The sequence below is a fragment of the Rhinatrema bivittatum genome, unplaced genomic scaffold (genome assembly GCF_901001135.1).
Source record: "Rhinatrema bivittatum unplaced genomic scaffold, aRhiBiv1.1, whole genome shotgun sequence".
Classification (NCBI taxonomy): Eukaryota; Metazoa; Chordata; class Amphibia; order Gymnophiona; family Rhinatrematidae; genus Rhinatrema; species Rhinatrema bivittatum.
The window spans coordinates 35,001-50,269 of record NW_021820830.1 but is presented as its reverse complement, the minus strand read 5'-3'; the positions used below and the strand labels follow the sequence as shown (position 1 = coordinate 50,269).

The 15,269-nt window shown below is 49.2% G+C and overlaps 1 protein-coding gene across 1 annotated transcript in view; it reads left to right on the top strand.

Annotated features, from left to right (window-relative positions):
* The window catches only part of LOC115082187 (D-ribitol-5-phosphate cytidylyltransferase-like), a gene marked incomplete at its 5' end in the record, with an annotated part of 112,362 nt that extends 111,003 nt beyond the window's left edge, over nucleotides 1-1,359 (top strand). The window contains one exon of the mRNA XM_029586438.1: nucleotides 1,114-1,359. Coding sequence (XP_029442298.1) covers nucleotides 1,114-1,359 — 246 coding nt within the window. The remainder of the gene's footprint in view (nucleotides 1-1,113) is intronic.
* Between the last annotated feature and the right edge of the window lie 13,910 nt (nucleotides 1,360-15,269).

Here is a 15,269-nt window from a genome sequence, read left to right as displayed (position 1 = left end):
TATTCCTGGCGGCGACATTCAGCTCGTAGGGTCAGTGAGCTTCAGGCCTTGGTTACATACCCGCCATACACGAGGTTTCTTCACGATCATGTGGTCTTGTGTACGCACCCTAAGTTCCTGCCTAAGGTTGTGACTGGGTCCACCTTAATCACCATCGTTTATACCACCTTCTTTCCCAGGCCTCATTCCCATCCAGGAGAATGGGTTCTTCATACATTGGACTGCAAGAGGGCCTTGGCTTTCTATTAGATCGCACAGCCAGTCACAGGCAGTCCACTCAGTGTCCTTCAATACCAATAGGCTGGGAGTGGCGGTGGGTAAGCAGACTTTATCCAACTGGCTGGTGGATTGCATTGCCTTCTGCTATGCGCAAGCAGGCCTTCCGCTGGCCGGCAGAGTTAAAGCTTAGTCTGTGCGGGCCATGGCGATGTCAGTGGCTCATCTGCGAACAGTTCCCATCGTCTAAATTTACCGGGCCGCAACGTGGGGTTCTTTTCACACGTTTGCAGCTCAGTACTGCTTGGACAAGGATGGGCATCAAGAGTGTGCCTTTGGTCAATCCGTCCCGCACAATCTTTTCCAGACCTGAACCGATGTCTTCCCGCCTTATGCCCTGGTTCCACCAGGCAGTCTCCTGCTGACCAAATGAGCCATAGTTATTGTTGTGCCCATTGGCACTTTGTTCGGCTCCTGTTGGTCTCTCTTATTCTCGGAGACAGCCTGGAGCTTGGTATTCACCGACATGTGAGACTGCCATCCTGCTTGTCCTTGGAGAAAGGGCAGTTGCTTACCTTTAACAGGTGTTCTCCTAGGACAGCAGGATGTTAGTCCTCAGGAATCCCACTCACCACCTCATGGAATTGGATTCTCCTTCTGGTTTGTTGTTTTATTTTTTCGCTCGTATTTTTTCTATATTAAAAGACTTATGGGGGACCTTGCATGGACATGCAGATAGCGGCATGCTCAGTGTGCTGGTCAAAGCTTCTAGAAACTCTGACAAAAGTTTTCCGTGTCGGGCTCCATCGGATGATGTCACCCACATATGTGTACTAGGAGAATACCTGTTATAGGTATGCAACTGCGCTTTCCCTGTGGTCTGTGCTCATTTTTCAGTTGGTGGTAGAATACAGCTTTGGGAGTGCTGGTGTCCTCAAATGTTATGACATGGTCTGCCCACTGAAGCTGAACCTTCATAACCATTCCTTCTATACTGGATATCACCATTCCTTCCATACTGGAAATGTGACATCTCTCAACGACTTTTCTATTGGAGATCCTGTCTTGACACCTTATATAACAGATGGATCTTGGGGATCATTAATGGAATTGTTCCATTTGCCAGAGGTGTCCATAGTATAGCAACTAGGAATCACATCCATATAGCAGTGTGGATGTACTACTGCCTAGTACACTGGTAGACAGTCTCAATCCTTTCTCATCCTGCAGATGCTGTTGGAGTCTGCCAGAGGAAAAGTTTGATATGGTAATGCATTGTATAATCAAAAATGTTTCTAAGATAACAGAATTTGTCAATTGCATTAAGGGAGTGCCCTCGATGAAACGTGTACACTTGATATAGGCCGTAGATGAAGCTTAATGGTACATGACCTCTATTTTTTATTAAGGCTAATGGAGAGCTAAAAGCATCTAGTTATCTAGGAAAACTGGTCTCTGATAACCTGGAGATCTTTCAGTGAATGGCTACTAGTCCACAGTCATCTACAAATGACAAGTTCCTGACCACTGATTTCATCATTTTAGAGTAAGCGTATAATATGTCAGATTGTTCAATCTTCCACTTGTACCTGATTGGAATTCCTGCCCTGAATGGTTCTGCAATGATTGACGTTATTTTTACGAGTGGACATAGGGTAAAGTTTCAGGATAAGGATTTGGTCTCTCGGAAAGTGGAGTTTGGTGTCCCTCAAGGATCATCTTTGTCCCCCTTGCTCTTCAACATTTTTTGGCCCCGTTGGGAAGATTGATTTGTTTTTATGGGTTTACTTCATTTTTTTACGTTGATAATATACAGATCCTGGTAACAATGGGCAAGGAAAAGGAGGCCTCTACTAAGTTGTTCAAAGATTGCATGGGGGCAGTGAGGGACTGTTTAAGTGGAAGTGGTCTACTTTGAATTTTTAAAACATGGAGGTTTTACAGATTGGGAGAGCTTAGAGATATTACAACTAAAGATTGATGAGAGGCTGACAGTGGCAAAGAGTTAAGTCTTTGGGGGTGAAGTTGGATGGTAACTGGAATTTGGAAGCCCATGTTTTGGGGGTGGTTCGTATGGCATTTATTCGCTTCAGAATAAACCATTCTGAATGTAATCCTGATACATAAAAAAGGCTCCAGAGATGATCAGGGAAACTATAGACCTGTCAGCCTGACTTTAGTGCCAGGAAAAATTGTGGAAACTATTGGAAAGAATAAAATCACAGAACATATAGACAGACATGATTTAATGGGACAGACAGCATGGATTTACCCAAAGGTGTTGCGCCCGTCAGTCGCAGGCAGCTGCAACCTTTGTTGCTCATCTCCTTTCTCTATGCAGCTGGGAAGAATGGCGGCCTCCACTTCCAAACGCCGACCCTCAAGGCATGCCCGGGACCAGCATGCCCGTGACCGGCTATCTTACATCCGGGGTTACCTAAGGCACGGTCGCGCCTGCCCCCTTCTTGAACGCGTCATGGCGGGAACCTCGGGGGCGTCCCACCGCATGACGTCATCCGCTTACCATACTTAAGCTCAGCTGACTTCTTGCAATACAAGTTAGCAAGGATCACCCTTGGCTGTATAATAAAGTTGTTTCCTCTGTTGTCCATCACTCCTGAGACCTCGCCTGTTGTGGTGAGTGCCCACAGGGCTCCTTCCTGTGGGTGGAGTCTTCACTCGCCACGACCCAAGAGCCCACTATTAGTTCAAGACACACAGAACATAACAAAAGGGAAGTCTTGCCTCACAAATCTGCTAAATGTTTTTGAAGAGGTGAATAAGCATGTGGATAATGGTGAAATGATAGATATGGTGTATTTGGATTTTCAGAAGGTGTTTGACAAAGTCCCTCATGAGAGGCTTCTAAGAAAACTAAAAAGTCATGGGATAGGAGGAGTTGTCCTTTTGTGAAATGCAAGCTGGTTAAAAGACAGAAAACAGAGAGTAGGATTAAATGGTCTGTTTTCACAGTGCAAAAAGGTAAACAGTGGAGTGCCTCAGTGATCTGTACTTAGACCGGTGCTTTTTAATATATTTATTAATGATCTAGAAAGAGGTACGACGAGTGAGGTGATCAAATTTTCAGATTACACAAAATTATTCAGAGTAGTTAAAACACAAGCGGATTGTGATAAATTGTAGGAGGACCTTGTGAGACTGGAAGATTGGGCATCCATATGGCAGATGAAATGTAATATGGACAAGTGTAAGGTGATGCATATAGGGAAAAATAATCCATGCTATAGCTACTTGATGTTAGGTTCCATTTAGAAGTTACCACCCAGGAAAAATATCTGAGCGTTATAATTAATATTACATTGAAATCATCGGCTTAGTGTGATGTGGTGGTCAAAAAAGCAGTGTTAGGAATTATTCGGAAGGGAGTGGCAAATAAAGCGGAAGATGTCATAATCCTCTGTATGGCTCAATGGTTAGACCATATCTTGAATACTGTGTACAATGCTGGTTACTGCATCTCAAAGAAGATATAATTGCACTCGAGAAAATACAGAGAAGGGTGATCAAAATGATAAAGCGCATGGAACAGCTCCCCTATGAGAAAAGGCTAAAGAGGTTAGGGCTGTTCAGCTTGAAGAAGAGATGGCTGAGGGGGATATGATAGAGGTCTATAAAATCATGAAAGGACTTGAATGGGTAAATGTAAAATGGTTATTTACTCTTTCGGATAATACAAGGACTAGGGGGCACTCCATGAAGTTAGCAGCCAGCACATTTAAACAAATCGGAGAGTTGTCTTTCAGAGCCTTGTCAGACATTCTGGAGGGGAGATTTAGTTGAAATGTTCTGTCTTACAGTTCAGGATTTCAGTGTTCTCTGTCAGACTTTTAGTATCATCTGCCAAACAAATGGGAGCACTACTGTTTGGAGTAGGATTATAAGCAACTCAGAGACCCAGACTGAAAAATTTGATGTTGAGTTTATCTGCTACTTTCTGCATTTCTTTGATCTTTCTCCTCCCACTATTTGTTTTTCATTTGCCATAGTCAGGTATTTGGTCTTGACTTGGAAGGTAGCAAGCCGTCTTTTCTGGGGACTTGCCAGCAATGTATGTACTGTGTATATACATTTTGTCTAGAACTCTGTGTCATTTTCATCAAATCTGGCCTATTTCCTTTTAATGAAGCTAAAAACATCAGCAAATATAGAGTATTGAATCATGAAATTTTCTTCATGCTGTTTCACAGTCTGTATCTTTGATGTCAGTCCTCAGGAACTGTGCTGCCAGTTATGTTGCAATTCCTGAGTTCTTAGATCTTAAGATTAATGGCGTTTAATTTTTTTTAAGGTTTCGGTCTATGAGGTCATATTTTCTGCTGAAAACTAGCTTCTGTACTTGGATCAGCAATCTGTACCTTTCAGGGCATAGGTGATTTTTACTTCATAAATATATTTCTGTATGTCAATGATGAGGTCCCAAAAAATCCCATTGCTTGAAGCAGAGGTGCATCCAGGTAGTCTTGTACTTGTTTAGCTAATTGAACATGGTGTTAGTGATTTCAAAATTGTGTTCAGTGTATTTGGACAGAAACAAGAGTCTGAGTTGGCTTTGCATGAGGTTAAGCCAGCTCTAGTACTGAAGTTGCAAATAAGTATCAGTTTGTTAAGTGATATCCTATATGGATCTGTCCAATCACTCATAGAAAGCACCTTTGACATCATCAGTGTGATTCATAGTAGGGTCATAGGCACGAATAATTCTGACATACCTACCTTTGGAGATATTTATGTGGATAAAAATAATCTCTCATTCATTCCTTTTGGAAATTTAATGAAGTTACTCACCAGAGATGTTCAAAGGGCAAAGCCTATGCCATAAGTTCACAGTTCACTTTTAGGTTTCCCTATCCAGTACTATACAGCCTGCCCCACTGTCTACCAGAGTCAAGTCTTTGAGAGATGAGTTTGATTCAGTGCTGGAATGCAGATGCTGTAATTTTTGAACGTCCTGCATAGAAGGGCGGTGTGCCTCTCTGGTCATGAGCCATTTTGATGAGAGGTCGGGTAGGCTTCATACCTGCCCGACCAAGATAATATGGCGCCAGGCTCGCTAATGCAAGCCTGGCTGGCGTCATGCAGGGGGGGAGGGGAGCCTCGAGGTGGGGCCGGCCCCCAGGCTCCTCGTGCTTCCTGCTGCTCTGGGATTGGTGGTTCTTTTGAACCACAAAGGGATGGGAGCTGATTGACTCCTGTGGTGACTAGTTGGGAGGGGGGGAGGAGGAGTTGGAAGAGAGACTATCTGATTCTTCGGGTCTGTCTCTCTTCCCGGCCTGGCATCTGGCGCTGCATGCCTCGTAGTTCCGTCGGCGGGGGGCTTTTTTCCTCGGTTCAATTCCTGGCAGGTTTCTGTGAGCTGGTGCGGCGGCGGTGGTTCGAGTCGGCGGCGAATCGGGTGGGCGATGGCATCCGAGGAAGCTGCGATGGCATCGGGAGAGATGGAGGATGCAGTGCCGGAGGAGCGCCGAGGCGATTCGGGAGTGGAGGCAGTCGGCCCGGCGATGATCCTGAGGGGAGCACGGTTAGGGGGAGGGTTGCTCATTCCGGGGGGGGGGGGGGGCCCAGGCTGCAGTGACTGGAAAAAGGGGGGCTCTCGTAAGGCCTCTCTGCTGGCTGAGCCTCGGTTGGGTCCCTCCTCTTCTCCTTCCCCTCGCAATAACCCTCAGCAGCCGGCAGCTTCGGTGCTCGTGCACACAGAGCCGTCCAGTGCTGTAACAGGCAGAGCTGCAGCAGCTGAGGCTGTGCTGCCTTCTGCCCAGCACCGGGCCTGTTACCGGGGTGGAACTAGCCGGAGACATTTCTGTTAGGGAGGGGGGTGGAGCTAGTGGTCGGGCCCCCCTTGTGGGGCCCCTGGATGGACTTCCTTAGGTTCCCCCGAGGTGGGTGCTTCTGGGGCTCAGGGGATGAATCCAGCGGCCGATACAGCTGCTGAGTGGTGGAATGCTGGCAGGGGTGCAAGACTGGGCTGGGGCCCAGGGCACAGCTGGGGTCCGTATTTTCCTGCATGGTCAGAGGGCCCCTCACCATCTTGGTATGGTGGTTCATCCGGTTGGTTCCCCGCTCCTTCGATCTCTCCCTGGGGTGTTAGGTCAGGTCCTTGGAGGGGTGCTCAGGCCCCGTCCCCTTCTGGTGGAGGGCCACGGGATTGGCCTTACTTTTTTGAGGGGTCTCGCGTGAGTCTGTATGGTTTCGGGTCTGCTGGGCCTTGGCTGTTGCTGCTTCTTTGTCTCCAAGTCCTCAGGAAGATGAGCTGGCTGACGGTCCAGAACCTTTGTGCCGGGAGGAGTGGTGCAATGATCTGATCGCTGTGGCTACCAACATCCCCGGACCCGCAGGTCCATCGTCTTTCGCGAGTGGTCCAGGCAGTGGGCAAAGTGTATCCAGTTCCATGGTTCCAGCTCCTGTTGCATCCGGCAGCACCAGTGGTCCGAGTGGTGAGTTAGCGGTGGCAGGCGGGGGTGGTAGTGAGTCGGTTGTCAGTGCAAATGGGGCGCCTACTGCTTTACCGATGTGGTTCTGGAGCCCGCGGTTGCCAGTTTGGAGGCTCCTAAGATGCGTGCTAAGTCGCGGCACAAGAAGAAGCTTTCACGTTCCAGCTCTTCCGCTTCTTCCTCTTCCTCTTCATCCTTGTCGGACTCGTCTGGGGCTTCGGAGCGGGGCGAGGGTCCGCAGCGGGGGATCGGCAGTAAGCCTCTTGAAAGGGGGGCTCCTGCGCTTGTTAGTCTATCAGAATTGTGGGAGGATGTTCCGAAATCCCTCCATCGTAAGATCAGGCAGCGGAAGTACATAGATATATTCACGCTGCTTGAGGGCTGTCGGGGGAAGCGGAGAGAGAAGAAAAGTCGGCGTGGGGGAGATATGCCGCAAAGTGGGGATCGTCGGGTGGTGCGCAATGTGCTTAATTGGATACGCTCGTTCCTTCGGCTGGCCAGTGTGGTGGGTCATCGTGACCCTACGCAGTATGGACCGTTACTAGCATATGCTGATGCCATTTTGGCTGCCAGTCAGGTGTACAAGGGGTTGTCATGGCTCAATTACAATGGAGCGCTTCCGCGACTTAATGGAGGAGAATAAGTACATGACTTGGGGAACTCGAGATGTTGGCCTGTGGTTGACCCAGATGAGTTTTAAATCAGGGTCTAATGCGTCCTCTGAAGCAGGGAGGGCCTCCAGTGCAACTGGAGTGCGGTCCCTTCAGTTCGGGGCGGGCTCTGTGGGTGGCGGTCGAGCGGGGTCGCATTCCCTGATGTATGTTGGAAGTTTAATCGCACAGCATGCAGTTTTCCTGATTGCAAGTTCAAGCATGCATGTGCCAGTTGCGGACAGGGCCACCCCTCCTTCAAGTGTCCAAAGCGAGTGGGCGGTGGGACCAGTGGTGGGGTCATCTCTAAGAACCCCCCTAAGTGAAATTTTGAGGGTAGCTCCTACCCCTGTCCGTTTGGATACTATGCTGTCATGGTTGGGTAGGTACCCAAAAGTGGGGGTCGCTAATCTTTTGCAGGATGGTTTTGCACGTGGTTTTCTTATCCCTTTTGAGGGACCGGTGGGGGTGGGTGGGGGTCAAAATTGTCCATCGGTTCGTAAGTTGGCTCACGTGGTCAGGGACAAATGCAAAGTGAGATTGCGTTGGGACGAATTGGGGGTCCGTTCCCAGATCCTCCGATGGTTGATATGGTTTTCTCCCCTTTAGCGGTGATACCCAAGAAGGATCCAGGTAAGTTCCGGCTGATTCACAACCTTTCCTTCCCAGAGGGTAAATCAGTAAATGATTACATCCCGGAAGGCCTCTGCACAGTGCGGTATGTGTCCTTCGAGACGGTGGTAGCGATGGTTCATCATTGTGGTGTGGGGGCCTTGATGGCTAAGGTGGACATAGAGTCTGCCTTCAGGCTTCTCCCAATCCACCCCGACTTTTTTCCGCTGCTAGGTTTTCGCTTTCAGGAGGAATTTTACTTCGATAGGTGCCTGCCTATGGGATGTTCCATCGCGTGTGCCTATTTTGAAGCCTTTAGCTCTTTTGTCCATTGGGTGGTGGCTGAAAAAGTAGGAATTACTAGCTTGGTTCATTACCTGGATGACTTCCTGTTTGTGGGAAAGGCATCTTCGGCGACATGTGTGCAGTTATTGCAGTGTTTCCAGAGTGTGGCGGCCTGTACTTGTTTGGCCTTCCTGGGCATCGAATTGGACTCTGTTGAAATGACCTCATGGTTGCCTGCTGCCAAGGTAGCGGCATTACGGGCTCTTGTATCACAGGCTGTGAGGGCTAAGAAGATGACACTGCGTCAGATGCAGTCGTTGGTGGGGAGTCTTAACTTTGCCTGTTGCGTGATCCCTATGACTAGGGTATTTATCCGTAGGTTGAGTCATAGTATGTCCGGATTGCAGAAAAGTGAACATCGGATTTACATTACTCAGCGGCTACGTGAGGACCTGTTGATCTGGGACCGTTTTCTGGCTGAGTTCAATGGCAGCTCGTTGTGGCAAAGTGAGGCAGTATCTAATCACAACGTTGAACTCTATACCGATGCGGCTGGTTCGGTGGGTTTTGGTGCTTATTTTTGGGGCTCTTGGTGTGCCGCTGTCTGGCCTAAGGATTGGCAGGAGTCGGGTGTTACCAGGAACATTACCTTCTTGGAATTGTTCCCAATTGTGGTCTCCATTGTCCTTTGGGGTTCGCGATTGCGGGACAGAAAGGTTGTCTTTTGGTGTGATAATCTGGGGGTGGTAGAGGTAATCAACGGGCTGCTAAGTGTATCCTGGTTTCAGATTTGCTGTGTGAATTTGTGCTGTGTTGCATGAGGTTGAACATAACTGTATGGGCTAGGCATGTCCCAGGTGTGGTTAACTCTATTGCTGATTCTCTTTGTCGTTGCAAGTGGACCTTGTTTCGGGAGCTCGCACCAGAAGCGGATACTCAGGGAGCGTTGGTGCTGTCTTTCCTCTGGAGCTTCGGCACCCGGAAGCATGGCTGCTGTTCCGGGCATCGCTAGCTCCGTCCACATGGAACTGCTGTATGAAGTCTGCACACAAGGTGGTGTCTTTCTTAGCAAGTCAGGGTTGGCATTGGGGTCTGGTCTCTGATGAGTTATTGGTGAGGTTTGTAGAGCAGGCAAGAGGGTCGGGTGATTCCAGGTCGGCAGTGTACAGGCAGTTAGCGGGATTTTCCTTTTTTACGAGGGCCCATGGTTGGGGTTTCCCGATGGGGAGGTTTCTAATCCGGTGGTTGATGGCAGATTGGGCTCGCGGTTCTCCCCCCGTGGGGGATAAACGCTTGCCTATTACTCAGGATATCCTGTGTCAATTGTGGGATGTGTTGTCTTGGATTTGTGACAACGAGTTTGAGTGTTGTTTATTTCGGCTGGCCTTTGTCTGGGCTTTTTTTGGTGCGTTTCGTGTGAGCGAGTTGGTGGTGCGGGCGACCACAGGGTCTGATGCGTCCGGGCTTTTATTTAAGCATGTGCAAATTCGCGTGGAGTCAGTTGTTCTGTTTATTCATAAATCCAAGACGGATCAGCTGGGTAGAGGGACTTCAGTGGTGCTTCATCCCATACCGGGTTTGCGCACTTGCCCTGTAGCGATCGGCATCGCCTACGGACGTATTCGTCCTGTGGGGGGTGTTCATTTCCTGGTGCACCGGGATTTGAAGCCGCTGACTAAGTATCAGTTCGAGGCGGTATTGCGGGCTTGTTTGGCTGTGATGGGGTTGGACTCTACAAGATTCGGGACTCACTTGTTTCGGATTGGGGCTGCCACCTCTGCGGCACTCTCCGGTCTCTCAGGCGGCGTGATCCAGCGTATCGGTAGGTGGAAGTCGGATGCTTTCACCAGGTACGCAAGGGGTCTCCGTAATAGCACAGGATATTAACATTTCTCTCCTTGCAGGTGCAGTTCCCCGCGAGCTAGTCGTATGGATTGTGGGACACTCCTACGTGGCCTGGGCCTTTGCACATGCTCAAGAACATCCTTACGGGACAAATCTGGACTTTGGGGGGCGTGGAGTTTCCTTTTGTTGGTTGGGCGGCGGGGGATGTCTTGGGAGGAACTGTTGTGGTGTTTGCGACAGGGGTTGGATTGTCTCTGTCCTCCTGATATTTTGATTATTCACCTCGGGGGAATGATTGGGGAAAGATGTCTGGACGACGGTTCGTTGGTATGGTGCGGAGAGATCTGATGTGGGTTTCTCTTCTACTGCCAACCACGGTTCTCTGTTGGTCTGACATTATCCTGCATCCTGCAGCGATCAAGCAAAAGATTTGGCATCGTTGTCGGGCTAAGGCCAATCAACAGATGGGTTCTTGGCTGACTTCGATTGGGGGGTTCCATATACGGCATGATTGGTCCTGGGAGTTGGTGAAAGGTTTCTTCCAGGGGGATGGTGTCCATCTTTCTTTTATTGGGATGGATTTGTTATTGAATTAGCTATAGGAGGCTGTGGAATGTATTCTCTGCTGAAGTCCTGGCCACATCTTTGGGGGTCGCAGGTAATTCTTACCTGCGCCTGTGGCGGGTAGCCTGAGCCGATTGGTGGGGGATTGTGCTGTGGTAACTGGTGGCTGACTTGGCAGGGGGCAGGTCAGTGTTCCCTAGCCAAACAACTGGGTGCAGTTGTGGCTGGTACGGCTCCTTGCTGGACGGTGGCGGGGGTCGATTTATTCGGCTCCTTGCTGGACGGTGGCGGGGGTCGATTTATTCGGCTCCTTGCTTGATGGCGGCGGGAGTCGTGGGGATGTGATAAAGGTGGGCGCTTCATCCAGGCTGGGTTAGCCTGGTGAGCGCCCATCCGGCAGGCTGGGATAGCCTGGGTTTATACAATTTGCAGACTGGGTTAGCTTGGGTTGCCCATCTTGCTAGCGTGCGGCGGATGGGTGTAAATGGGGGAAATTCAAGGTTATATGTGTATGGCTCGGGCTCCGGGGTGTTTAATAAATCTGCGGCCTGTTGACTCCCAAATCTGTGTTTGTGTATTATGTGGTTGTAAAGGGGTGGGCTTGGGCAGAAGCATTATTCCTGGCTGCCCATATTATTAGTGTGTGCACATGCTATGTGGCAAAGTTCCTGTTTGTTTGTTTTTTCAAAAGTTATCGGATGGCCAACCAAGAGTAGTAACCTTGCATGGAGTAGGCTATTTATAGTGGCCCTTTTTAGTTTCTGTTCCCATATGGGGAGAGTATTGCTATCTATGAACAGGGCTGCTGTGTTGCCCATACAGGATATGAGTGCTGCATCTACCTCTGTCTGTAGCAAATGGTCATCTCACATAGCCTCTCTGTATGCAGATTTTGGACTAGAGCAGTGGTTCTCAACCTTTTTTCGGCCGGGACACACCTGACAGATGGTTCTCACATGCGTGACACATTGAACATTTTATTTATTTATTTATTTATTTCAGGTTTTTATATACCGGCATTCGAGAGCGCAGTCCCATCATGCTGGTTCACATAAAACAGGGGTGCATTGTGAACATAAACTAAAACAATGGTGCGGAAAAAGGCAGTTACATATAACAGGGTGATTAGAACTTGGCAGAGAAAGAAGAGAAAGGACAGGTTAATAATTAATTTAAACATGTAAACAATAGTGGAGGTGGTTAATCATGGTGTAGGTGGTGATAAGGATTGGTGTGGAAGAGATAGGTCAGTTTGAGTCCGGGAATGCTTGTATGAATATCCATGTTTTTAGTCTTTTTTTAAAAGTTGAGATGCATGTTTCCAGTCTGAGGTTTGAGGGGATGGAGTTCCATAACGGTGGAATGGCTGTAGAGAATGCCCGATCTCTTAGCGTGATGTGTCTGGTAGATTTGGGCGGTGGTACCTGTAGCGATCCTTTGTAGGCATCTCTTGTTGGTCTTGATGAATTATGTAGTTGGAGAGGGATCTGTAGGTCAATGGGAGCCAGTAGGTGGATATTTTTGTATGTGGTAAGAATGGCTTGTATATTATTCTAAAGTGTATAGGTAACCAATGGAGGCTCTTTAGGATGGGGGTTATGTGATCCCTTCTCCTGGAATTTGTCAGTATTCGTGCAGCTGTATTTTGTACCATCTGAAGCGGTTTGGTGTAAGAGGCGGGAAGTCCAAGTAGGATGGTGTTACAATAGTCTAATTTAGAGAAAATGATTGCTTGCAGGATGGTTCTGAAATCTTGGGCATGGAAAAGAGGTCTAATTCTTTTCAGCACCTGTAGTTGGTAGAAACAGTCTTTAGTTGTTTTTTGATAGTAGCTTTGAAATTCAGGATTGTCAATTAGGACTCCTAGGTCTCTCACTTGTGTAATTGTTGGTGTGTTTGCTGTGTCGAGGTGATGGTGCTGTTCTCAGAGGTGATGAGCAGGAGTTCAGTTTTGCCGGAATTTAGTACCAGGTTCAGGCTGGTGAGGAGGAGTTGAATTTTTTGAAGGCATGTATTCCAGTAAGTCAGCGTTTTTGCGAGGGAATCCTTAATGGGGATCAGGACCTGTATATCATCAGCGTACAGGAAATGTTTGAGGTTGAGGTCGGTGAGAAGTTGGCATAATGGTATGAGGTAAATATTAAATAAAGTAGGAGACAGGGAAGAGCCCTGTGGGACTCCTACTGATGAAGGGTGTTGTGAGGATTCTTTGTTCTGAAGCTTGACCTTTATATCCTCTATTGCTGAGAAATGATATGAACCAGGAGAGTGCTGTGCCTGAGATACCTAAGAGGCTAGCTGGTTAATGAGTAGGGAATGGTTAACGGTGTCAAAGGCTGACGAAAGGTCCAGTAGGATCAGTAAGAACGCTTGTCCTTTATCAAGGCCCAGGATGAGGTGATCTGTTAAGGAGATGAGGAGGGACTCCGTGCTAAGTGTTTTGCGGAATCCGTATTGTGATGGGAATAGGAGGTTGTTTTCTTCAATGTAGTTTGAGAGTCGGGTGTTCACCAATTTCTCCATGATCTTGGCTATGAAGGGGAGGTTGGCGATCGGTCGGTAGTTGTTTGGGTCATTAGGATCTAGGTTGGTTTCTTGAGTAGTGGTTTGAGCGAGCCAGTTTGAGGTCATCTGGGTAAGATCCTTGTTATTGAGCAGTTTATGATGTCTGACAGGGATTTGGAGATGGCGTCAGGAATTGATAGAAGCAGTTTCGAGGGGATGTGATCCATGGGTGAGAGGATGGTTTCATTTTCCGTAGAATATCTTGGATCTCGATGGAGAAGTGAGTTCCAGTTCAGCTAAGCGGGTATTGTTGACGGCGGTCTGAGGTGAGGTTGATGTAGAAACGGTGTTAGGGGGAAGCTGAGTTAGAAGTTTGCTGATTTTGTTGTTTGAAAAATATTGCTAGTTCTTCCGCTTTAGATTTAGCTTGGGTGAGAGCGATTTCTGGAGGGCTTGTTTGTGTGAGGTTAGAAACGTAGCTAAAGAGGGCTTTAGTGTCGAAGACTAGGTGGTGGATCTTAGATGCGTAAGATAAGGCGGAGTATGCTGTGAGTAAGGCTTCGCAGTTGGGTGATAGTATAGAGTTGTCGACGTGGAGATTGAAGTCTCCTAAGATTATAGCTGGGGCGTCCAGATTGATAAGGGAGGTGGTTAGTTCGACCAGAGGAGAGGCGTCTGTTTCCAGGACACCTGGAGGGGCGTAGACAAGTAAAATTTGGAGTTTGTCTGAAGAGAAGAAGCCAATTTCGAGTTTAGAGTTTGTATTGGTGGAGTGCTGAGTGAATCTGAGGTCTTTTTTAGTAGCTAGGAGGGTTCCTCCTCCTTTTTTTCTTCCCTGGCGTGGGATGGAGAAGAAGTGGTATAACTCTGCGGGTAGTTGATTAATTATTGCAGTGTCTGAGGGTTTGAGCCAGGTCTCAGTAATTGCGCATATATCCGGCTTCTCATCGATGAGATAGTCGTTTAGTATTTCTGATTTCTTTGTTAGGGATTGCGCATTGAATAATGTTAACGAAAATAGTGTGAGGCCTAGCAGTTGGGTGAAGGGGGTGATCATAATTGGAGATAGTGTTTTGAGGTTGTGGTGATGGGCCTGACGAGTTGAATGTCCTTTGGAAGGTGGACAGTGTGGGAGGATTGGGATTGGGAAAGATGGAGACATTCTGAAATTGCTGTGGCCGGCAATTGGATATTGGCCGGTGAGGGTGAAGCGGTTGTTTTCCTTAAGGTGAGGGAGGTGAGGTGGTGAGTAGTAGGTGAGGGTGACGCGTTGCAATGAGATAGCGTTTGACCAGTCCTCAGTCCTCAGGGGCTGCACGAAGGGGCGGGCCCCTTTGTCGCGCTCCTTCGGCGTGTGACGCACGGCGCGCGGCGCCTGGTAAAGTGTGGCTTATATGTCTGTCTGGCTGACCCTGATTGGGTCTCAGGTAGTGGTGTGGGCGGGCCTCGGCGCGGTTATGCGCCTGTTTTTTTGCAGGTTTTCGGCGCTTTTGGAGCGCGGCTGGCGCTGGGGTCTCCCGGGTGTGGAGGGCTGGGCACTGACCTTACCTTCCCCCGGCGGGGCTTTGGCGCCGGTCGCGCAGGTCTCCGGTCGTGATCAGGAGCGGCAGCGTGGAGGAAGAGGAAGATGGCGCTTCTGAGCGCAAGATTTAAAGGTCTGCCCGGCTGACCCTGATTGGGTCTCAGGTAGTAGTGTGGGTGGGCCTCGGCGCGGTTATGCGCCTGTTTTTTTGCAGGTTTTCGGCGCTTTTGGAGCGCGGCTGGCGCTGGGGTCTCCCGGGTGTGGAGGGCTGGGCACTGACCTTACCTTCCCCCGGCGGGGCTTTGGCGCCGGTCGCGCAGGTCTCCTCGTGATCGGGAGCGGGCAGCGTGGAGGAAGAGGAAGATGGCGCTTCTGAGCGCAAGATTTAAAGGTCTGCCCGGCTGACCCTGATTGGGTCTCAGGTAGTGGTGTGGGCGGGCCTCGGCGCGGTTATGCGCCTGTTTTTTTGCAGGTTTTCGGCGCTTTTGGAGCGCGGCTGGCGCTGGGGTCTCCCGGGTGTGGAGGGCTGGGCACTGACCTTACCTTCCCCGGCGGGGCTTTGGCGCCGGTCGCGCAGGTCGCGCAGGTCGCGCAGGTCTCCGGTCGCGCAGGTCTCCGGTC